This window comes from Onychomys torridus, chromosome 7 (genome assembly GCF_903995425.1).
Source record: "Onychomys torridus chromosome 7, mOncTor1.1, whole genome shotgun sequence".
Lineage (NCBI taxonomy): Eukaryota > Metazoa > Chordata > Mammalia > Rodentia > Cricetidae > Onychomys > Onychomys torridus.
Genome location: NC_050449.1, coordinates 13,793,356 through 13,817,169, shown reverse-complemented (window position 1 = coordinate 13,817,169; position 23,814 = coordinate 13,793,356). Strand labels below are relative to the sequence as shown.

At 37.1% G+C, this 23,814-nt stretch overlaps 1 protein-coding gene across 1 annotated transcript; it reads right to left on the bottom strand.

Moving 5' to 3' along the window:
* On the bottom strand, window positions 1-22,675 carry Chordc1 (cysteine and histidine rich domain containing 1). The gene is made up of 11 exons (XM_036193025.1): window positions 22,488-22,675; window positions 18,920-18,969; window positions 15,962-16,018; window positions 15,020-15,177; window positions 13,309-13,412; window positions 12,473-12,531; window positions 7,222-7,292; window positions 6,088-6,193; window positions 3,807-3,926; window positions 3,285-3,347; window positions 1-3,057 (listed from the first exon to the last, which is right to left on the bottom strand). Exons 1-11 carry the CDS (start codon window positions 22,549-22,551, stop codon window positions 2,911-2,913), a joined length of 999 nt encoding a protein of 332 aa, XP_036048918.1. The 5' UTR covers window positions 22,552-22,675; the 3' UTR covers window positions 1-2,910.
* Window positions 22,676-23,814: the final 1,139 nt, after the last annotated feature.

The following is a 23,814-nucleotide window of genomic DNA, read 5'->3' as shown; positions in this document are numbered from 1 at the left end:
GATCTGCAAAAATGTTTTAATGGTTCTCATTATGATGAACTGATAAGAAGAAAATCAAACAAGTTCTATGTATAGTAAAGACAAAAACCCCCATAAGATATCAATGACAAAGTTCAATCAGTGCACTGACTACACAGTTCTCTAAATGTATACAGTGAACCTATAAACATCTGATTTCAATTCATGTTTTAATTGTTTACATTACTGGCTTAAATTAGAAGACAGGTTTCAAAAATTATGCTTTAAGGGTTCCACTAAAAAGGTTAAAATTAAACATTCTACTTTAAATTATACCAAGGTTAATGACTCAGTTTTGTAAACCATCTATCATGACAATTTTAACATGGGAAGATGATATACTAATTATAAAGAACTCCTATACTGGTTTTGTAATTCTGCCAACCTAAAGTTATTTTAAAATAAGAGGTTAGAAAAGACAGGTCAACTTAGGATATTAATTCCTTTGTGCAAGCAAAAGCTAGGCAAGAAAAATAGCATTTACGTTTCCCATGCTAAAGTGAGTAACAACATGTATAAAATATATTTAGGTTTGACTGCTTTGATGCCATAATAAAAGAAAGGCAACATCTAACAGGAATAACTTCTTAGTGCTAACAAGCATTTCATTAACTTTTCTTAATAAACTGACAGAGTAAAATATTTTTCCTTTAAAAAAACAAAACAAAACTCTGTTGCCAGACTTTAAGGTAAATTTCACTTAATTTATATCTGAGTGATATCCAGAGGTTCTGAAAGAAAACAGTAATTAAATAGTAACAGATGTAAGCACTGCACAACTGTATGAAAAAATAAAAACAGTGCTGTGCAACCAAGTCTGAGGTTAGAAAACTTCACTTGCTTCAACAGTACCATACCAACAGACAAAATTACCATTCAAGGAATAACAAAACAGCTGCAATAAGTGATACAGGTATAATTAATATTCTGAATCAAACTCTTTCAACCTCTTTCCTCTGGCAGAAAACAAGATCTCTTTGCTAAATGAATTCATGTTTAACTAGAAACTTAAGAGACACTATTTGGATCCCAGTTTTTTATTGCAAAAATTTTTTTAGCATGTTCTTGTCGCATCAAAGCTTAAAGGCTAAATTTGTGTCTTTACACTTGCTGACAGAACTAGACAGTATCTCCAATAGTTATTTGCTAATAGCAGAATGACGCATACAGGTTGCCTGCATACTTGCCTGGTGCCCATGGAGTCTAGAAGAAGGACCTATAACTGAAGTAGAGTTCCTTTAAGTATATAAGTTGCGATATGGGTTCAGGGACTCAAACGTAAGAGCCGCTCCTAAGGGAGCTGTCTCTCCAGCCCCTGTCCTAATTCCTTTATTTGCCACAAATAATATCTTGGCTGTACTCAAACCTTCTTTGTAAGAATTCCATTAATACCAAAGAGTTTGGGAAGTGAACACCTTTAACTTTCATTTTGACTTATACAAGTTTAAGGCACCAATTTACTAAGTTCTGCTAGAGTTCTAACTTTCATATACCAAGTTTCCCCTTGAGGTGTGCCTCAAAAAGTAACCCATTCATTAATGGCTGTAATTGGCATAAACAAGCAATCCTGTGTCATATATAATTAATGTAAACGAAGGATAATATGTAACCAATATTATATTAGCAAACTTGTCAACCTCTTCATGAAACCCTTAAAGTAACTCCAAAGAGTTAGGCAACTCCATTAACATATTAGACGCAGCTCTCCTAATTTTTCTGTAGTGTCATTTTTTTTCTCGTTGCCTTGACAGAAACAACTCAAGGGAGGACAGGTTTATTTTGGCTCACAGTTTCAGAGGATACAGTCTATGATGGCTGAGAAGCCAGCACTGAGAGCACTGGACAGAGAGGTTCATGTGTCCTGACAGCAGACAAGCCAGCAGGATGCATAATCATTAAAGGCTTACCCAGAGGGCCCAACCAGGCCCAACATCCTAAACATTCCACAGCCTTCAAATAAGCCAGAGGTTGGGGGACCAACAGTTCAAAAGTTCAACAAGCCTGCAGGGGCATTCCAGATTCAAGCCTCACACATACCTTATTTCAACAAAGCTACACAGTCACAATTTTACAGATACAGTTTTTCATCTGGGAGATAGATATAATCCCTAAGAGGGCTTAGACTGTAAATTAGATACAATTTAATTAAAACACCATACAAACACCTTTAAATAATTAAAAAAAAATTTTTTAAACATTATTGCTTACTCTTATGAAATGATGAATTTTAAACAAAATTGGTACTTCTATAATCTTAGTTATATTTCCTATAGTCTTAAATTATACTCTTTGACAAGTACTATAGGTATTGATGTAGCTTTCTGAAATTAAATTAATTGCAAATGAATTGTGTGAGCAGTACACACAGATGGTGACCACACTGCTTCAGGGTTAGTACTACAGGAAGTAACCATCTCATTGGGGAAAGCAAACAGAACTGTTTTCTTTAAAGGTTTTCAAGAATTACAGTAACAAAAGTTCATGGAAAGGCCAATTACATTTTTTTATATTACACCTTGCTTTCCCATTTAAGGGTAACAGTGATATCAGGATAAAAAAAATCCTTTTATTTCTCTGCTTATAATAATTTATACTAAGAAATACTACAGTTTTTTATACTAAGAAATACTACAGCTTATGAGTTCTTTCCCTCCCTACATATGTGGGGTAACAACTATGTTTCTACTAGTGAGGAGACTGAATAATCCTATTATGAAAGTCAAAAGGAAGATAGAGGCACAAAAAATTAACAGACTTTGGCTTTGAAGAACCTCATGATAACTCTAAAAGGGCAGATTAAAAAACAACAAAAGGATTACAGCAGCAAGCTACTATTTCACCACACACATTAAGAACTCTAAACCAGACAAGAGCTTTCTGCTTCTCTTCCAATCAATCTGCAATATCTTCCTTTTTATTCTCCTGCTTTTTGGTTGTAGGCAGTTCAAGACTTGCCCACTGCATGGGCTCTGCCTTTCTCATAATGATCTCAATCTTTGTTGCAGTCATGGTTACATAACTCCGTTTGACATCAATCACCTACAACACATAAGGAGGAAAAGTTAACTTGGTACTTTTATTGGTCACAAAAAAACCACATCTTGCTTATTCTAATGTCAAAATCAAGCCTCCGAGGTCATTTTTTTATGCAGTTTAAGTATCTTGACAGACACATTAAGATTATATTCACAAACTTACCATGAATACTCGTTTTCAAAATGTTTTGAAACATTAGGAAAAAAAATAGCTGGATTCATAATACTTACACCCCATAGTTTCACATTTTGATGAAATTCTTTCTCTCCTTCAAATACAATGTGAACATTTAACTGAAATAGATAAATTATCATTATTTTGGTGCCAGATACTGAAAACAAGGCCTTAATACATACTAAGCATGCAGTGATACACTGAATCACATCCAGAGTGATAACTGATCAAATTCCTACTGAAGATCTGTGAAACCAAGTACCAACTGTAAAGATAAGATTGACATTACTTAAGCCATGAGAAAATGTCAGTAGAGCCCCCACATTTAAGAAAGTGATTAAGAGAGTAGAAAAATTAACTGGAAAGTACTGAGAAACAAATATATATTTTATGATTCTTCTAAGATACTATATTTTTAGAAAACTTCAGAACAAACTCTACTACACTGTGATTTTTCACTTAAAATACTGTTTCTATGAAATCATTAGTAATTTTCTGATGAGAACTAAGAACTCTGAGAAAATGTTAACAAAGAACGGGTTTAAGATAATTTTTGTTCAGTCAATTAATATACTCACCAGTGTACTATTTGCTTCTACTTGGCTGAGTTCTGGCAGTGAATTTTTAGCATACACGGAGATGGTAACTTCACCCCCAGTCTGATGCCAGTCATGTCGACATGGAACTACTTTTTTCCCCTGTAATGTAATAATGACTTTGTAATCTTAAGAACCACCACAGCTTTTTCATCATCAACTTCTACAAAAGAACTCACTCATCTAGAGAAAATTTACTATGCACAACTAACATTTGATGCCTCAGGGCAGCAGCGTCTAAAGATTCCACCAAGAGGTTTAAACAGTTAACTATGATACAAAATATCTTAACAGCTTATGATGTGAGAACACCCTCATTTCTCCAATTTGGTTTATTCTTTAGGGCTACCTGTTACTGTCCACTTGGGAATTTCTCAAGCCTTACTAAACTTTATTCCATTCACATCCTATAGTCCATTATGTACTGTAATAGAATCATTCTTTGAAGACAGAAATGAAAAAGGAATTTATTTGGTAAAATAAACAAGATAACACAAGAACTTGAAAGCATGAGAACCTTGAGTTCATTTTGTATGAGAGTTTTGGGTGGTGTCAGGGCTGGGGACAGGGCTCAGTTGGCACTATGCCTGCTTTCCAAGCATGAGGGCATGAATTTGGAACATCAGCATTGACATAAAAACATTCATACATGGTAGCATGATTCTGTAATCCTAGTGCTAGAAGGTGGAGCACAAGATCCCACAGCTGGATTGATGAGCTCTAGGCTCAGGGAGAACCCGTATTTCATAAAATATGGTAGGGAGAAGGAAGACACCTAAAATGAACTGTTATACCCTTATACGCACACAAACACAAACACAAACACACACACGTTGTCTATGAATAACTATTCTCTGATTATTAAATTATCTTGTCCTTTCATATTAGCATGCAGAAAATGTCACAATTTATAGAAATCATCTTTTGACTGCTATTATGGATATGACCATTATTCTCCAGTGCTATACTATGGTATCAATCAATTTCTGAAAAATAAATGAACAATCTGAGATTTTTCTAAGTCAGAACAATTCAGCCAAAAAGTTCAGGAAACTCTGAAAACACTTATATTTAAAGAAAGAAAATAGTTACATTTCACTATTTTGAGAGTGTAAGGAATACATTCTCAAAACTTTTAAACAAAAAGTAAAGCAGAATTTATTTTTTCAAACTATTTAAGGTTTTTACCTCAGAGAAAATGTACAAGCATACCTCACTTTCAGCTAGTAAAACATTTCTGCAAGTTTTATGGCCAGTATATGATTCAAAACCAACAACAGTGAGGTATCAGAGACTGAATACATCTCTAGCCTGAAAGGTAAAAGTTTTATGAACCAGAAAGGCTCCTAAAAGGTTATCATTGTCAGCACAGCACAAAAGATTTGTTTATATTAATCATGCTATTAAAATAATAAGATCTAGCATACAAACCGTTATTTAGCAACAAACCCGTTTTCTTCTTTTAATATAAAGAGCTTAAGAGGATTACATTCATATCCCTACGATGTTATGGAAACAAAAACAAAAACAAAAACAAAACCCCAGGAAATAGGAACTGATGCTCTGTAACTCTTTTTTCCTTCCCTTGATAAATTTCTCCAGAGCTGACAGAGGCATTCAAAGAAATTCCTTTGAAGAATCAACACTTTGGACACTAGATGGAGGGGCTGTATGTATGATTGAATGACTTTGTGGCCAAAAAAGAATTAGAGGCCTGAATACTGGCTTAGTAACATTAAATTAATAGAAAGTGCTTTTATGAAACAATTTTTAAAGTAGGAAAAGGTTGTAAAACTGATTTTTTAAAATATATTTTAGATTTATTTTGTGTGTGAGTGTTTTTTCCCAGCACGCATGCAGGTGCCTAAGGAAATGGTGAGTCTTCTAGGTGATGGGAATCCAATCTTCGGTCCTTTCCTAAGGAAATGGTGAGTCTTCTAGGTGATGGGAATCCAATCTTCGGTCCTTTGCAATAACAAGTGCTCTTACCTACACAGCCAACTTAGTAAGACAAAGATCTTTCAATTTTTGCAGGTTTAAAGTATTTGTGAAAACTTACATACCTGCATCAATACACACAAGGGTTATTTTGTCACTAGGCAGCATTGGGAAACTGAGATTAACTACTTTGTACATATGTGTCAATGCTTTATTTCAATAGTAAGAAAGCTATTTTTGTAATATAAACCCATAGCAACCTCAGATATTTTAAAGATGACTTAGATGAACAGAGGTCAGCATGTGATTTTGAAAGGTTACTTACTGCATCTTTTTTAGTCCACACATGTTTCCCTCTTGTACAGCCCTCTTGGGCTAAGAATGTATTAAAGTCTGAGGTTTTTCTTCTACAACAGCTCCAATATTTCATCCTTTAAATTAGACAATGAATTCAAGTCAGTATTATCATTATACCAGGTGCAATTAAGAAATAAAAACTCCAACTTTAAATAACTTGCAAGTATTTGTTAGTGAACAGTTAAAATGAACATATACTAGGGAAACTAACTGTTTTAAAACCAGGGTGATATTTATTGTATTAATTTGGCTTTTGAGTAAATATATAAAACAATCACAAATTCCAAGTATAGTTTCTCACTGAGAATGTATACCTTAATTCCCCCATGAAGCTACCAAAAAGTGGTACGACCAAATATTCTGATAGTCACACTTTCACAACCCACCGAAGAACATGGAACAAAGTAGAAACTAGTGTTTCCACACATGACGGCCAATCTCAAAGAAGGAAAAACCACTACTAGTAACGAGAAAAATCCTGCACAGGTAACTAAAAATTACAGCTCTCCAGGTAACTAAAAATTACAGCTCTCCAGACATCTGAAGCATATGGAAACAGCTGAAGAGTCTAATACCATCAAGTTTCTACATATTAATTGTATCACAATATAGAGACAAACTAAAAATTGAGAGTTATGGAAAAGCATGGGCTTTCCTGGGTTATGGTGCTTTAGTGTCCCATGGCCAAAAATTCTAATGTCCTAAAAATGAACTGACAGTCCTTTAAGAAAAGTAATTCAGGCCACATGGTAGGACATGCCTGTAAAGTGCTCTCTCTGCAGGAGGCTAAGGCCTGAGTATCTTGAGGTAGAGGCAGTCCACACAACCAGTAAGACCCTGCATCAGATTAAAGATAAAAAATAAAAATAAAGTCCAAATAAGATCACACTGAAGAATCACAATAATTACTTAAAAACTGTAACCCTTTTTCTCCTGTGTTTAGTGAAGGCACCCACCCCTGGCCTTTACTTTGGTTAGTATAAGGATTAAATGGTAATGTAGGTAAAATTTTCCAAAAACTGCATGGCAATATTTAAAGATATAAAGGTTTAATATTTTGAATCATTACTATAAATATTTTAATTAGGAATGCATAAGTTACCCCTCATGGAAAATAGGTACTCCAGAATGATATACACAGACTTCATCTAAACTCTGTAGACCCTGGTATGTCTAAAAAACAAAGATAGAAAAAAAATTAGATGTTCATCTCACACTTGCATCTTATACCTATCTGTAACACTGGTTACCCATAAGGCCTTCAGAAAATACTTAAATAACAGCAGCTACAAGAACATTGGCAAATTCATCAAGGAATGGAAAATGACCCTCTTTTGGACATGGTTAAACTCTAGATCCCTGTAAAGAAAGCAAACAGAAAGGTAGGCAACTCACTATATAAGATGCTTTTAGCCTTTAGGTATGAAGTTACAATGAACTATATTCAAGTATTTAAATTTACAGAAATATGTTGGAACCAAGGGACTTATCCTCTCCCCCAAAGGAGTAATGAATTATGTGTACATTATACTCTGTGCGAGCATTACCAATTAATATTGGAAATCTAATGAGCTATTCTGGAAGTTTCAGTAAAATGGTGATATCTTATCCCTACAAATGGTAAAATGAGCTGCAGACCTATATATACATCCATGGTTTGTCTGGAAGATCCGGGCCCACTGCTGCTGTACATGAAGGCTCTACAGATGAATTCACAAAAAGTTATGTTAATAAAACATGGATGCAGCTGGTAGTATATTCTCTAACTTTGTATTCATATTAACTGAAGTACAGAAGACCAAAATTTTCTGTTTCTTTTCTTTAGGTAAAAAGTACTGGGTGTTTCTTACCTTAAGTACATCATAAGTTCCAGTATGTTAGAATCTGAACTTATCATTGCTGCACCTAAATGTCTCATTTCTTATTTTATTCAATGGCACCAAATGTACTGAGTCCTCCAAATCTGAATCAGTACATCTGTCCTCTCTACCTCTAAAGTTATCACAAAATCTTGTCAAACTCAAAGAAAACATTTTAACTTCACCCAAGAACTAGCAAATTCTCCTCGAATGTCCTTTGATTAAAAGAACACTTCATAGTTTCTGCCATACTCGATGTTTCACATATTTAAAAGTACCTCTGCATGAGAAACTGACTATAGTTCAGAAGAAGTATTCCTGAAATAAAGCAGAGCAGTGGCTATAAAAGAAAAAATAGAAAAACTTCACTTCATGAAAATTAAGTCTCTTTGTTTATCAATGATATCATCAGGTCAGTGAAAACCAAACTAAGTATCTCTGACAAAGGACCTGTAGCTAAAAGATATCAATAGTTCCTACAAGACTGTTATAAAAAAAATGAAAAAGATAGGTGAGAAATTAGGGACATTTAGCCAGAGGGGAAAGAACTAGCTAGCAGGCACACAAATGGGTGCTCAACCTTCACACCAGTGAACTCGAGTAAGCAACAAGTGAGAAAACTGTATGCTTTACCAGAATTGCTGAAATATAAAACACTGATATGACAAAATGTGTCAATGTGCAGACAAGTGGATCCAACCCATAAATACTGACAAGCATACAGAATATACAACCTTTGAAAACTACCTATGTGTACAGACCCACTAAAACTGAACACATACATACAATCCATTTCTAGTCATAAAAGTTACACACTGAAATGTTTAAAGTGGTGTTAGTAAAACAAAACAAAACAAAACAAAACAAAACAAAAGACAGCAGGAAGGAAAAAAAAAATCAATTATCAACTGCAGCACACTGTAGTGGATAGCCACCCCAGCATTGGCCTGGAAGTTCCAACCCCCATTGGGGCTTTGGTAATGGTCACGCCCACAAGGCGGGGCGGAGGAGGAAGCAGAAGACCCAAGATAGAGAGGAGGGGAGCGCTCGCTTGGTTTGGGGATGCTGGATGCAGGAGGTAGACTGAGCAGAGTTCTCCAGAGAACACCGCCAGACTGCGCCATACCTTTGCCAGACCCTGCAACCTACCCCTTCATTTGTAAGTTACCCCACAAAATAAACCTCCCTTTTAACTACGTGGAGTGGCCTTAATAATTTCACCAATAGCACACTTTTAACAATGACACAAAGCATCAAAAAGGGCAAGATTATGGCTATATTCCCTAAAACAAATCTAACAAATGTAAGTGAACATTAAGAAAGATGACAAAGAGAGCAAAATATGTGTTGATAGATAAAAAATAAACCTTTGTAGGGAAATGTGTGAAGAATAGTTTAAGATGTGCTTCTCAATACTGCCATCTTCATTTTGAAAGCCCTCAAGTTTCAATCTCACTATTTCAATCAAATAGTTCAAATAGTCTTAAATCCTCTGTAATCTAAAAGTTTAGTTTCTCAGCACAAACGGCACTTACATATGGTTATCTCTTAATTTCAACCCATATAAGGAAACAGTACCATGACACTTGCATGATTTCTTTGTACTACTGCGATCAGTTTTAGTGGATAGATCCCCTCCCCATTTTTGGTACTTTTAGGAAGTTGAATTTCCACTAGTACTCTGCCACCTGTATTGATTGCCTTTCTCATTCTCTTCTCACAGTACTGAACTATGTAGCCTATGACCTCTAACAGCAAACTGACTGCAAGACTGTGCAACAGTAGCAGAAATGTTAGGACATAACAAACCATCTTTTGATTGGGTTCAAGGCCCAATCCAGAAGATGGAATCCACACCTGAAATTGTTAAGAGGCCAAGAACCTGAGGCTAGATAGGCCATGGGCTTTGGGAGGAAGCCTACTACTTCTCTGCTAAATGAACATGAGGGGTGGGGAGAGATTGCTATCCCATAGATCACTGCATCACTTAAGTTTATCAGAGAAGCTTCTTGTAGTTGATGGTAATTAACAGAGATAATTTGACAGGGGGCAGACAGTGAGAAACCTTGGAGCACTCAGCTGTAAATGGGATGTCTGTATCAAAGCCCTCCCCATTCAAGGCTTAGGAAGCACTGAGGAAGAGGCAGAAGGATTCTATGAGCCAGATAGTGGATGCCTCCAAAGAAACAGCATGCTCCAGATATAACAGAGCCTATGAACATATGGAGAGACTGTGACAGCATGCACAAGACTTGAAAAAAAAAAAAAAAGGAAAACAGAAAATCTGAGCACAGAGAAGGCGAAGTGCATACACCTAACCAAGAAGCAATTTGCAACTGGTACCTGTTGAGAAAGGGTTAAAATTCAACCATGCTCCAGGACAGACTTCATGCTCAGGAGGAGCTGACCAACACAAAACAGATTCTAGCTTTTGTACGGGTGCATTTTTTGTTATGGTTTGGTGATTTATTTATTTATTGAGAGAGATAGAGAAAGAACATGAAGTTGGGTGGGAAGGGATGATCTGGAAAGGCTTGGGAATGTGAAAAGAATATTATCAAAATGAATGAAAATTTAAAAAAATAATAAAACTTAAAATGAAAAAAAAATTACCCTCTTTCACCGACTACTTCTACCTTATACATATGAAGCTATACTTCTCTTTCCATTCCACTTTCAGTAAGCAAAGGAGTCTCAAACTTCACAGAGGGAAAACAAACCTGCTGAGGCCACCTTCATTCTCAACTGTACTGTAACTGCTCTGTCTGGCAGGGATGAAGAAACCGTTTTTATTATTTTTATGAGTATGGGTGTTTTGACTGATTATGTCTGTGCACCCAATGTTGTGCCTGGTGCCCAGGGAGGCCAAAAGAGGGCAATGGATCCCCTTGACCTAGAGTTGCAGATGGTTGTGAAATGCCACATGGATGGTTAGAATCAAGCCTGGGTCCTATGCTCTTAACTAACAGACTACTGAAACAATGGATTCTACAAAACAAATTCCTCCCAGGACCATGCTGGGAAAAGAGAAGGCCTAAATCCAGTCAAATGGAAAGGCCACACAATGATTATGGTAGGTGGGACCAGACCTTGCCTGGGACTGTGTAACTATGCATACTTGTAGCCCTCTATTTAAGCATCTCCCCTACACAAAATGGACTTGCAGTGGGTACTGTTGGATCTTTGTCCCTCTTCCCAATGTGATCACATGGATAAAAGCCTTTTCTGTTTTTCTCAGATTAACTTATCTATTTACATTGGCTTATCAAAGATGGGGGGCTGAACTTGGCTTCTTGGGGCATAGACTGTGACCCTAAGCCCACCAATTACCCAGATTCTTGAAGGCACAATTATTCAAATTGTATCACTATTGTACGCATATCAGTTATGTGCCAGGCACTGACTGTTCAAAGCATTCACTAGACAACAAAAAAGCAAACTGCACTATCATATTCCTCACCATGAGACAGGTAGTTGTAACTGAAGGAGACAAGTAAGGTTACAAGTGTTACAGAGGAAAAAGCATGAGAGGGTACACAGAGCAGACAGCACAAGAGCTTATGTCAAGCCACACCCCACATTCAGTCATGTCCCAGCGACCTACTCTCCAGAATGACACTGCCTGGTCTTCAACAACAGTGTCCAAGCCGGTTTCTCTTCTTCCATTTCCACTTATGACAGAGACTGCTTTACCTCTCCTAAATTGGGCAAGGTGGCACATAACCATAATCCTGCACTCAGCTAGGGGGCAGGAACGAAGCTTGAGGCCAGGATGGGATAGAGTGAAACTTGCTCAGTAAACAGAACACCTTCCCGAAAGGTAATGGCTCACCATCATAGTCTGTAAAGGAGCCCAGACCCTCACCCTGGTTTAGACCTTTCACCATCTTGCCTACTTCTTGGTCCAGTGTTTTCAGATTACTGCCCAAACCCTGTGACCTTGCCCTCACTGAGCAGTCTAGTTCTAGAGCCTCTCTGCCTCTGCTGCTCCCTCCACAGATAGTTCCGTTCCCAGGTTTACAGCCCCCCCCCCACACCCCTGTAATTCTGACCTAGTGCTGCACCAGAAAGACTTTCCCCTACACATCTCATTTAAGTAACCCCTGACTGGAACACTGTAGGTGCTCCATCTATTAAATTTACTGCAGGTCTGCCTGAACTCATTATTCAATGGCCTGGTCTGTTCTCCTGCTCACATCAGAGTATATTTCTTAGGAACAGAGGTTTTTGTTTGATACTATTGTCTCCAGCCCCTGAAACAATGTCTAGCATGGATGAAATGCTTAGTAAACGTCAATCAAATTAGATTTATTCCCATAATTCTATGAGATGTTCCTCTTAGAAAGTCTCTTACTGTATTTACAGCCCTAATCTTCAGCAAAGTGCCCAAAATGTAACTAACACCCAACTATTTGCTAACCTTAGAGTGAGTCACAGTACTCTGCTTCAATATTAAAATTTTACTCCATAAATCCAAAATTTTATAATATATACCTTTGAACACCCTCCATTTTTACAAGAAGTCCCAATCTTAATTTCATCACTGTCTTCTTCTGCAATGAAAAAAAAAAGTTAACACAAAATTTCCTAACTATGTTCTTTTGAAACAAGAGGAATAAAATCTAAAACGACAATATTAAAATAGAACCCCACTGTTCTAGTAATCTTAAAAAACCAAAAACTAAAAAAAACCCAAAACAAAACAAAAAAACCCAGTTCCAATTTAAGGGAAAAAAAAAAGAGAGGAAAACAGAAACCCAGAGCCCAGTCAATGTGGTGGTGTATATCCCAGCAGTTGGAAGGGTGAGGCAAGATGATTATGAGTTCTAAGACATCTTAGATCACAAAGCAACATCCAAGACAAGCTACTGGACAAAGTCTTGTGTCAAATCAAAATAAACAAAAATCCCTATACCCAGGTTTTGCCCGTGTGCCCCCAAATGGCATATGTGTTTTCATTCTACAATACAGTGCTTATCCAATTTTATAAAATCTTATACAGCAGAAATCACAGAAGCTATTTTTGTCCCTTGGTATTAGGCAGGTCAAATGGATAATAAAATATATTTTATATGATGGACAAAAAAACATTTCAGTTGTGGAAGAAATTTATTACTTGATAAAATAATTAAAAGGTGTTAAGTTTGCACACAGACATAATCAAAGAACTGAATGTTCTTTCATGGTGTTACTAGCATGTGGAAATAAAGTAAGTTCTTCACTATAATGTGTTACATTTTCACATGCTCAGTGTACTACAGCTATCTCTTTAGAATGGCTTCTTGCTTATACAGAAGAATATTGTAAAAAACCAAAAAACAGTATCCTACCTTTCTTTTCTTCTTCATTCCCTGATGACAGTTTAAGTTTATCCAATGCTTGTTTTAGGGAAGCAGATATTTTTAATTCCAAGTTTGTCATTGGCTCATCTGGGCTGGAGAATTTTGAAGTTATATTATCATCAATAGACCAAGATATAAGATGTTAAATATATATATATTTATATATATATACACACACATATATACACATATATATGTATATATATGTATCTGTATATCTTCTATATAAGATGTTAAATATTGTGCATCAAATTATTCCTAATAAAAGTATTTTATAAGCAAATGTCACAATCTACCAACATTTTAACTTTTAACAAAATGATTCTTCTATTAAGAAATTAAGTTTCAAATATTTAAGCCACTGCTAGCATAAAAAGATACTACTATACAGTGGAGCTATGGAAGTAAAGACTAGGAATGTAAACTCTGTGGAAAAGACTGTATAATCCTTTTCAGTTCATCCCCAAGCAAAATTCTGAGCACAAATCCTCAAGTACTAAGTGAAAGCATACTCCTGTGTATTAGCAGAGTCAATTAACTTGATGTGGAGAGATGACATACATAGATTTTTCAATTTAGATACAACTTTATGACAGTGCAAAACCACAACTATGTTCTAAAAATTCATAATGGCTTAAGATTTTTTTATATATAATTTAAGCCTATTCAATAAGCAAATATTGAGACTACTAATAAATATAGCAATAAAATACATCATAGGCAATTCACTCTGTATCCACAATGGCAAATTGGCAAACATTAATGAAGTATGCTAGAAGAAGTAACTCATGTATCAGATGGATTTAAATAAAACATTTAAGTGATGGAGAGCTAGCTCACTGATTAAGGGGTTTGATTCCTAGCACTCACATAGTGGATTAAAAACTGTTTGTAATTCTGGTTCCAGGAGAATGGAACCAGATGGTCTCCATGGGTACCAAGCATGCAAGTGGTCAGATACACATGCAGGCAAAACACCCACACAAAAACGATACATTTTTCTCATAGTCTTCTAAGTAGAACTTATTAAGTCTTCAGTCCATCATTTAAAGAAACAGTATTAACTCGTACTATTACTATATTCTAGGAGGCTTCTAAGTTGTAACAGGCTCAAGGATGAACTGTACTGTATCAGAATTCTTGTCTTTTTCCAGTATTTTTTTTAACTGCCTAGGCTTGTGTTTGACAGACTCTTAAGACCGAATTAATAACACAGGTGGAATAAAAAATTCTGATCTTTAACTACAGCCTACACCTCAAAAAACTAATGAGGAAACAAACATCCAAAGTTAGGATTTTTATCTTGTGCCATATTATGTAACAGTTTATAAATTATTTAAGTATAATAAAGAAAGAGCTGGGAACACTGTAAATTTATAGTGTGAATTAAAAGCTTCAGTTGGTTTCAATGATTTCTCAGGTTTGTATTTAAAAAGAACTCATCTGAGAGACAAACCTGGAGCCCAGATCCTGTGCTGACATCCTGTAGTTCAAGTTCTGAAACAATCACTATTTAAGTGCAGTTTGAGGATCTTGTGTTACATGAGTAATCCCATTAATGTGTCTCAAAATAGTCTTATTTGAACAGAAGGAGATACAAACAAACTGAGCAAAAGCCATTTTTAAAGTATTTTCCTAAAAGGAATTACCACCAGCAAATGCCATTACCATAGTGTTAAAAATAGAAGCAGCTGTATACCTTGGCCTTTTTATTGCTTCTACTGGTTTAGGGGCTTGAATGATGTGCTCCTGAAATTTGGGTTTTAATTCAGACAGTTCCTTCTTCTCTGTAGTCTTGACTTCAGGCTTGACTGGTTCAGGTGGCTTCTCACTGTTATGCCTACCTTTTGTACAACCCTATTAGTAAAAGATACAAACAAACAGTTACGCTTTCACCTACTTTATGTATGTCAGCACAGGATCTGTTTGGGTGTTTTCAAAAGCCTTTTCAAATTATGTATACACGCCAAAGCTCTTTATTCAAAAAGGTCCCAGACTGCAGTCTCAGTTGACAGAGTGCTTGTTTAGCATTACAAAGCCCTAGGTTTGACCTCCAATACCACTAAGCCTGGCATGGTGTCACCTGTAATCTCAGCATTTGGATTTGGAGGCTGGCAGTTCAGGAGTTCAAGGTCATCTTTGGCTATACCTAGGCTTCCTGAGACCTTGCCTTAAAACAAAACAAACAAAAAGGTCTCAATCTAGGCTTCTAATTTCCTACTAAACTGAAATATGATCTTAACTCAAATAATCTTTAAAAATGTATTTTTCTCATCTATAATATAGAAATACTTTTTCTTCGTGCCATATGAAACAATGAACCATCTCATTGGTGTCCTGATAAAATTTACTGCCTCTAATTGAAAATGTTCTTTACCATTGCCTGCCTCTGACGTCCTTTCTTCTTTTCAGGACTATTGAAATCAAGAATGTAAAATGGCAAATGAAGTTAACATAATAAAATCTTACTCTCCAAGGCAAACAAAGGATTTTAGAGGCTATGAAGGGATGACTCTGCTTTGTAAGGTATGTTGCACCCTGATAGCTGAGTTAATGGATGCCAGTGACCTGACTGCTCAGCCTGGAGTGTCTAGGATGATGTACTTTTGGAAAAATAATGAAGAAGTAAACTAGTACTTACTACAATGCTTAAGAAGTCAGAAAAATCAGTTGTTCTTCTCTTACAGCAAGACCAACCCTGTAGAACAAGGGAAAACAACAAACAAACCCTTAAAACTGTGTTGCACTTATGTCCTTGAATCTAGACATTATATACATATATACATGTGAATTCAGTTTTTGTAAGGTGTTTCCTAATCCCATAATTTTTTCAATAAACAATTAACTACTTAAAACAAAAAAATCAAATGTGCTTTTAAGAATATTATTTGAATTGTAGAAAAAAAAGGTTTTAAACACCATCTACTGGACTATGGATGTAAGTCACGGAATGCCTAGTGCGCATAATACCTCAAGTTCAATTCCCAACAACCTCTCTCTAATTCATATAGTTGAAGGATCTGAGGAATAAGGTGATTATTAAGTAACAATTAAATCAATGTAGTTCCTAAACAATTAAACTAGCCTTTCGGCCTGAAGCAGAGAAGACAGAGCAACTGAGGGAAGTGAAGTCTGAATGAACTACCAAGTGACTCTTTAAAGCAGGGAGTTACCAAACCAGGGAAGGTGACAGATGTCACCAGTTACAATGCCCTTCTCGCCTACCAAGTTAAAAATAAGCCAGGACAGAACACTTGTAATGAAATATCAGCAGGGCAGCTTTTAGCTGACCCAGAGCTAAATATGCTCAAAGTAATAAATGATTTTAGTGGTCTACCATCTCAAACATGTTGGGTTTTGGGTAACAAGAGTAGCCCTTAACTGACTAGAAAGTTAAACCAATAACAATAAAGTAAGGCTCAATAATTCTTCGAAGTGGCTGCTTTGGTATTTAGAAGCCTTCATCATCCTGATTCTTTCTTAACCCTCAATAAATGCCAAAAGGAACAAAGAGCAGAGGCTCCTGGCCTAATGCTCTCTTCTCACACTGCCTGCCTCACCGCCACCATAAGATGCACTATTGTTTCTTCCACTGTACTCTGGATTCATTAAAAGCTTATCTGGCTTTTCTCCTGGTCTCCACCTTTTCTTTGTCTGGTGCTATGCCACTGAGGAAGGAGTCTAATTTTAATTACTTTACTCAAAAAACAGGTAGTTTATGTAGTTTACCATAAACAGCTTACTGAAGGTGGTTTTCAGTTATTGATTTTAATTTTAATGTAGTAGAAAGTAAGGAAACAGAAGTACAATATCTTTGTGTCCACAAATTCATATTAAATTTATGTGGGTTTATGCCAGCTTCTTAAGGCATTTTGGGAGTGAATTTTTAAACACTATACGCACTTTCAGGTTTCTCTCCTGTTCTTAAGAAGGAAAATTAAATATCCTGTAATTTCTCTTGTGAACTTTGGATTAAGATGCACAGCAACCACCAATTACCAGAATCTTATAGTGTTTAAAGAGTGCTGATATTATTCAACAAATGCATTCTGTAGAGAGTTTTACTGACTTAATCGTGTGTATGAGGGGGCGATTCTTAGTAATTAACTGGTACATGAAAACAATGTAAACAAAGGTGCAAGCAGCTAAGTCTGTGTGAGGAAAACAATGTTCCAGAGGGCCCTCTGTCCAGCTCCTGCTTCCATCTCTTTAGCCTCTTTAACAGCCTTTATGGGTGTTGGAACTGATTATGAAGGTGTATTTCTTTCTTGGAAAAGGACAGTTTCTTGATTCCTTCCTGTTCATTCCTCTCTTACTGTACATTTTTATTTCTCATTTTTCCCTTCTACTATTTCCTAACCATAGGGATGCTTCCTGTTTTCACTCCTTAAGTACATTCGTTTGTGTCCTCACATTGTCACCTCTAGTCCAGTGGTCTCTGGCATACTTGCATGTGTGTGTTGTACAGATACCATCCACGCAGTCCTAAACTCAAGTATTTTTATTACTCTCATTTCTGTAGTTGTGTTGGCTTTTCTTGGCTTTGTTCATTGTATGTGAATGTGTGTGGGAGCAGAGACCAGAGGTCAATATATAGTGTCTTCTGTTCTACACCTCACTTTTCGAGACAAGGTCTCTTACAGAACCTGGAGCTTGATAATTCAGACTAGCTGGACTGAAAGGCCCAAGGACCTACTTTTCTCTGACCTGGGTTAAAGCAAGCCCTCCACTCTGATTTTATATGGGTGCTGGGGATCTAAACTTAGGTGTCATGCTTGGATGATGAGTGATGTCACTGTCAGTCATTCTACAGACTCTTGTTGTCTATCTGTATAACTACGTATTATAAACCTCGACTTTCCAAGTCTCCTGGATTCTATGGCCCAGGAAATCTCAGGTAATACAAACACGGATATAAAGCCACTCGTTTCTTCTAACGAAATGAGTGGTTAAATTTATATTAATAAAACATTTTAATGTTATAAGGGGAATATTCAGAGAAAAGTTGTTAATTCAAGGAAAGACAGTAAAGTAACCTTATTTTTACATACTTAAAATTTATCTTTCTTTAAAAATATAAGTTACTGAGAACTTGTATACCTCTTATTAACATGAATTTTAAAAAGGTAACATTGAAAACTTGGTCAAAACAAAGCAAAAACAAACAAACAAACAAACCACCACTGTACTATTTCTGATTCTTCAGTTCACCAAGGAAATAAGAGAAAATGTGGTACCATGTTTCCAGTAAAACACTTATAGAAGCGTTAACCATCTGAAATAACCAATACACAGAGGAAGCCTTTTTTATTAGCCAGCAGTGACAGACTAAACACTGAGACCAATATGACTGCTTTTATTTCACTTCAAACTTAGGAAGGGAATAAATAATTAGGAAAATGGGTTGGAATGTAAATAAAGTAACTTTCTAACTAGAAAATATCACTGTCCACCATCTTCTGTCTTTAGAGAATATGCTTAAAGTACCCCAAAATGGTCATTAGGAAAAACTGACAAGCTGAGGGAGGAAAACAGTTTTTATTATATCTTGAAGTTTACCATACAGGTATAAAGAAACTGAAAAGTATCTTGTTCCTACCTTTAGGGCATCATGAAATACAGGTACACCTGGGTGGTATGTGCAAGCATCTGTCAAAAACAGAAAAAGGAAACAATACAGCTGTTTATAAATTAGAAGTTTATATATTACTCCTTCAGGTTGTTAGGGTTTGATCCTTTTTCCAAATGCAGGTAAGTTACTCTTAACACTTCATTAATTCCTTGTATTACAAATACTAACAGTTAAATCTCTGTGAGTATGATACACAGACAAAAATAATACAGAACTATTCAAGAATAACATTCAGGAATACTCTGTATCAGTGGTTGTCAACCTTCCTAATGCTGTGACCCTTTAATACAGTTCCTCAGTTGTGGTGACCCCACCCACCATAAAATTATTTCATAACTGTAATTTTGCTATCGTTATGAATCATAATATAAATATGTTTTTCAATGGTCTTAGGCAACTCCTGTGAAAGGACTGCTTTGACCCCTAAGGGGGTCATAGCCCACAGGTTGAGAACTACTGTTCTATATTCTTCCATCTTTTGGAGTAAAATTTGTTTACTATTCAACTTTAAATTCTAGTGATTCTGGCAATATTTCTTTTTTATTCTCTAAAAGTTTTATACATGTATGCAAAGTATCTCAGTCATACCCACCTCTCTCACTTGCTACCCCCACCTACACTTACCAGCTCCTTTCCCCAGAACTTCATGCCCCGGAGTCTAACTAGTGGTGCCTATATGTCCATGCATCTTGCTAGCCACTCCCCTGAACAAAAGTCACTCCTTCCCCCAGAAGCCATCAAATGCCAGCAGCTTCTCAGTTTAGCCTGGGGGAACCACAGACTTCCCTTTCCACTCTGCTGAATATTTTAACGAGATGATGCTATATTGTGCAGGCAACCACACCAGCTGGGAGTTCATGTATGGAACAGTCATGCCATGATGTGAGTACAGAATTTCACAGCACTCCTCCCATCTTCTGATTGGCCATATCTCAATTATCTTTTTAGAAAAATATCAAATTTCAGTATACTTATAAATCAAGCCATAAAATTGCCCAAGAGATCCTCTAAAAAGATCTTTTGAAAAAAAAATAATTGACTCAACATTTTAATAACTGCTGTAATAACTACATTAGCAGTCTTAACAAGTAATTCCTAGATACAAACCAGAGTTGAGTTTCAGAGTCTGTTTCTATTGCTGTGTTACACTCTGTTGCTATTGATCATTTTGTATATCCAGTCTCTCTCCATATTACAGAATAAAAATTTTAATTTACTTAACTCTTATACAAAATGCGTTTATTACCACTAGCAATGTGGAATATTTTGTTTAAAGCAATCAGGTAACAGACACACTTATTATCTGAGAATACAGTACCATGAGGTTAGAGAAAGCCAGTTACATTCCTCCATAATTTTCTTACTTCACTCAATCTTTCAAGTTTAATTTTCAACTCCCTAAGTCTGATTTCTGGTATTGCCTTGAAATCTCTCTAATCTATTAACAACTAATACTACTTCCTTAGAAAGTGTTGGTTATGCATACAAAACACTAGCTAATGAAATGGTACAAGAAGAAAACCCACAGATTAGGAAGAGGCTACTGGCTATATATACAGCAGAGTTAGAATAAGGAAGTTGGGCATGGATATGTGTATGTACAGAAACATGAAGTTGAGAGGGGAATACCAGATCACTGCCATAAAGTACACAATGTATAAACACAGCCAGGCATAAACAGTCCAGGGCAGCTGGATCTTTTCCATGTAACCAGCATGAATGTGAAAATCACTGCTTTCACAAGGAAATGACAATTAGACGGAGTTCCTTCTCTAACATTTATCAGGTTTACCAGTTTTGCTGAAACCTGTATTTAACGCGGAGAAGCTACAACAGATTATTGGCTAAATTTTAAGGGCTTTTTAACACTAGGTTTGGCTGAAGTTTTCACTCGTCACTCGTAGATGCTGTCCTGTTTGTAAACGTGTGTCTACTTTCCAATACTTAACACATGCCAAGTTACAATTCACATTTCTTTTTAACATGTACTTGAATCATAAACTAAGATGTCCTATCATCTTGAAAAGAGTCAAATTTTGTACACAAGGTAAAAAATAAACTTAAAAAGAGATGAAATAAATCAACAAATGTGGAAATCACACTACACCATTAAGAAGGGGAAGACAGCTTTTTACAAATAACACATCCATCACCGTTTCCCCGAAAACATAGACCATAATGGTACCTTTACATTAACCCTTTAATGTGTAATTTCAATGTATAAGCTCAAATTATTCCCATTCCAAAAAACTTTAAGTCTAGTGTTATCAGCTGTCATTCATTCAACCAATCTACTTGACATTTATCCCTAATTTCTAAAACAATTCCCACTTTGCTAAAGTGAATAAATTTCTTGCCAGTTGACTCGAGTTCCTTGCTGTATGTGATGCTGTTAATAGCCCCAAATTGATGGCTGTTATTTACTTGTGTGGCTTTCCTAGCCTGGCTTTTATCTTTTCTAAGTACTACATCATTCCACATACAGAGTAATTTCCAGTAACAAGCTGGTATCTCTCCTGAACTTTGAACTAGAATCTAGTACACTAACACTATTGCCCCATGCTACAAGGCAGCAATCTACTTAGTGTTTAAATAGAATGTGCACATTACTAATGCAGTTTAACAAGTGCTTGTAGACTGGCTTCATCTTTCTCTTTAAAACCTGTACCAATTTTACTTTGAAAGAAGTCACCTGTTTACTTGGGTACCAAGATAAATATTTCAAACACTTCAAACGTGAAACAGGTCTTTAAATAAGGTACTGGTTTTAAACTCTTTCTCAATGCAGAATTGTGTTACTACCACGTGGAGCTTCGGTTTGCAATGAGATACTTCGGTGTAGTTAAGTTATATAACGAAGTGACAGTCCAATACCTTGCATGTGAAAACCATACTATACATGCTAGGTGAACCAGAGATAAGTGCTGTCACTTTCCACAATAGCCTAGTAATCTGCATAATTATCCCACTCACTAATGAGACTCACTCACCACTCTGAGTTCACCCAGCGTGTGCTTGCTTTCCCTGGACGTTCTTAATTTGACCACACTGGTCTTTGGAGCACCAATGGGGCTCATTTTATGCTGGTTGGCGTGGTTTAAAGCTGCAGGCCCCAGCAAAAGCATACCCAAAACGTTGCTACTGTGGAACGGGTGTGTTAACAGTCGTTTCCGCAACAGTTCTTTAGAAAGCAAGTGATTTATAGGAGATGGGGCTGAACTAGTCACACTACGCTTTTCACTAGTACTCAAAATGCAAGAAGTCCAATGCAAGAATGGTCCACTGCCCACCTCTTCGGACCTCTCACGCCCAGGAACCAGGGCAGCGACAACGTGTAAACTGGGTCAGGTTAGCCATGGAACTGAGGTGCGGGGGATGCCCTCTGAGGAAAGAGGGGCACCCGGGACACCGAAGCGCCCGGCCCTGCGCTCCCAGGGAGGGGACAGACACGTGGAGGCTCCCGGGAGCGAGGCCGGGGGTGGGGAGAGGGGTCCGGCAAGCGGCTGGAGAAGGCTTGGGCCAGGGTCCTCCTTACCGTCCGCGTTAGCCTCGGGGTCGAAACGCTGGCCACAGCCGCGGTTGTAACACAGAAGCGCCATTCCGTTTCCTAGGTGAAACGTACACCACCGGGACTAAAAGGGAATCACCACGCCAATCGCCGGCGCTACTGTCAGGCCGTGGCTGGCTTCCGGAAGCCGCCGATGCCGCTTCAGGAATTTTCGCGAACGTTCGGGTTGCACAGGCGCAGAAGAGACGGAAGAGGGGCCGGAGCCAGGCGCTGGGCGGTAGATTCCCCGCCGGACGCCGGCAGGTGAGCGCAGTGGGTGGACCCGGACAGTTATAGATGTGACACCCTGGGCGGAAGCGGAAGGCCCGGCGAGTCGCCGGCCTCCCTTTGTGCCCCGCATCCTCTCGGGCGGCGGTGGTGTGTGTTCTTGGAGCGCAGGCAGTGGCGTGCCCAGTCCTCCGCGCAGACGCGCTCGCTCGGCAGAGACGGGGTGAGGAGTGAGCACCGCCCCTTTAACGGGTCCCCTGGTCGAGATCTGCGCAGCCTCAGGACCGGTGTTCTTCCAGGACGGTGTCACTCACCGAAGACTTTCCGTTAAGTCGCTTTAAAAACACACAGCACTTTAGAATGAGAAAAATTATGGTTCAAGTGCATTCCTAGAATCAGTCAGAATTCTAAGTTGAAATTTCACATTAGCCGCCACTTAACTTACTATTCTATCAGTAAGTCGGTCTCATAAGGTAAAATTTCAAGTTCATTGTACAAAGCACATTATGACAACACGCAAACAGTATTTATCCTGAATACATAGTTTCTGTAGTGGGCTTTTGAAATAGCAAACACTTTTGATGACAGATACATCAAAGAGATGTGTACTTTCCAACGATCTCAAGTTTAATATTAATGGAGACCTGCTCACAACCTTCCCATCCCAATAATAAAAGACTTCTCATTTTCCATATCCTTTTAATGCCTAGAAATATCAAATTTATGTATTATTGTAACAAATAAAATGATCTATTCATTTAACCTAAGATGATTTCCATTTTATGTCATTGTTATTTATAGTCATTGTTATGAATGATGGAATAGTTTGTTGAATTCTGTCATTTACATATTCTATAATCTCGCCAACTTAATTGTGCCCAAGTCAATAATCAATTTATTGTATATTGCTTTTCTCTCTTTTTTTTCTTCTAGGAAGTAGCTAATACCGTGTAACGTGCATAAGCCTTTTAAATACTTCTAAGTTTTTAAAGACTATATATTGCCAATTGATTTCTAAAAAAGTGGTACCAGTTTTAATTTTAGCCACAGATATCTAGTATAGTAGACCATAGAAATTAATCATAAA

Coding starts and splice junctions, on each gene's coding strand:
- Chordc1 (XM_036193025.1), bottom strand. CDS start 22,551: ATGGCGCTTCTGTGTTACAACCGCGGCTGTGGCCAGCGTTTCGACCCC. Junction 18,970..22,487: donor CCCCGAGGCTAACGCGGACG/GTAAGGAGGACC, acceptor TGTTTTTGACAG/ATGCTTGCACATACCACCCA. Junction 12,532..13,308: donor GAATGAAGAAGAAAAGAAAG/GTAGGATACTGT, acceptor TTTTCATTGCAG/AAGAAGACAGTGATGAAATT.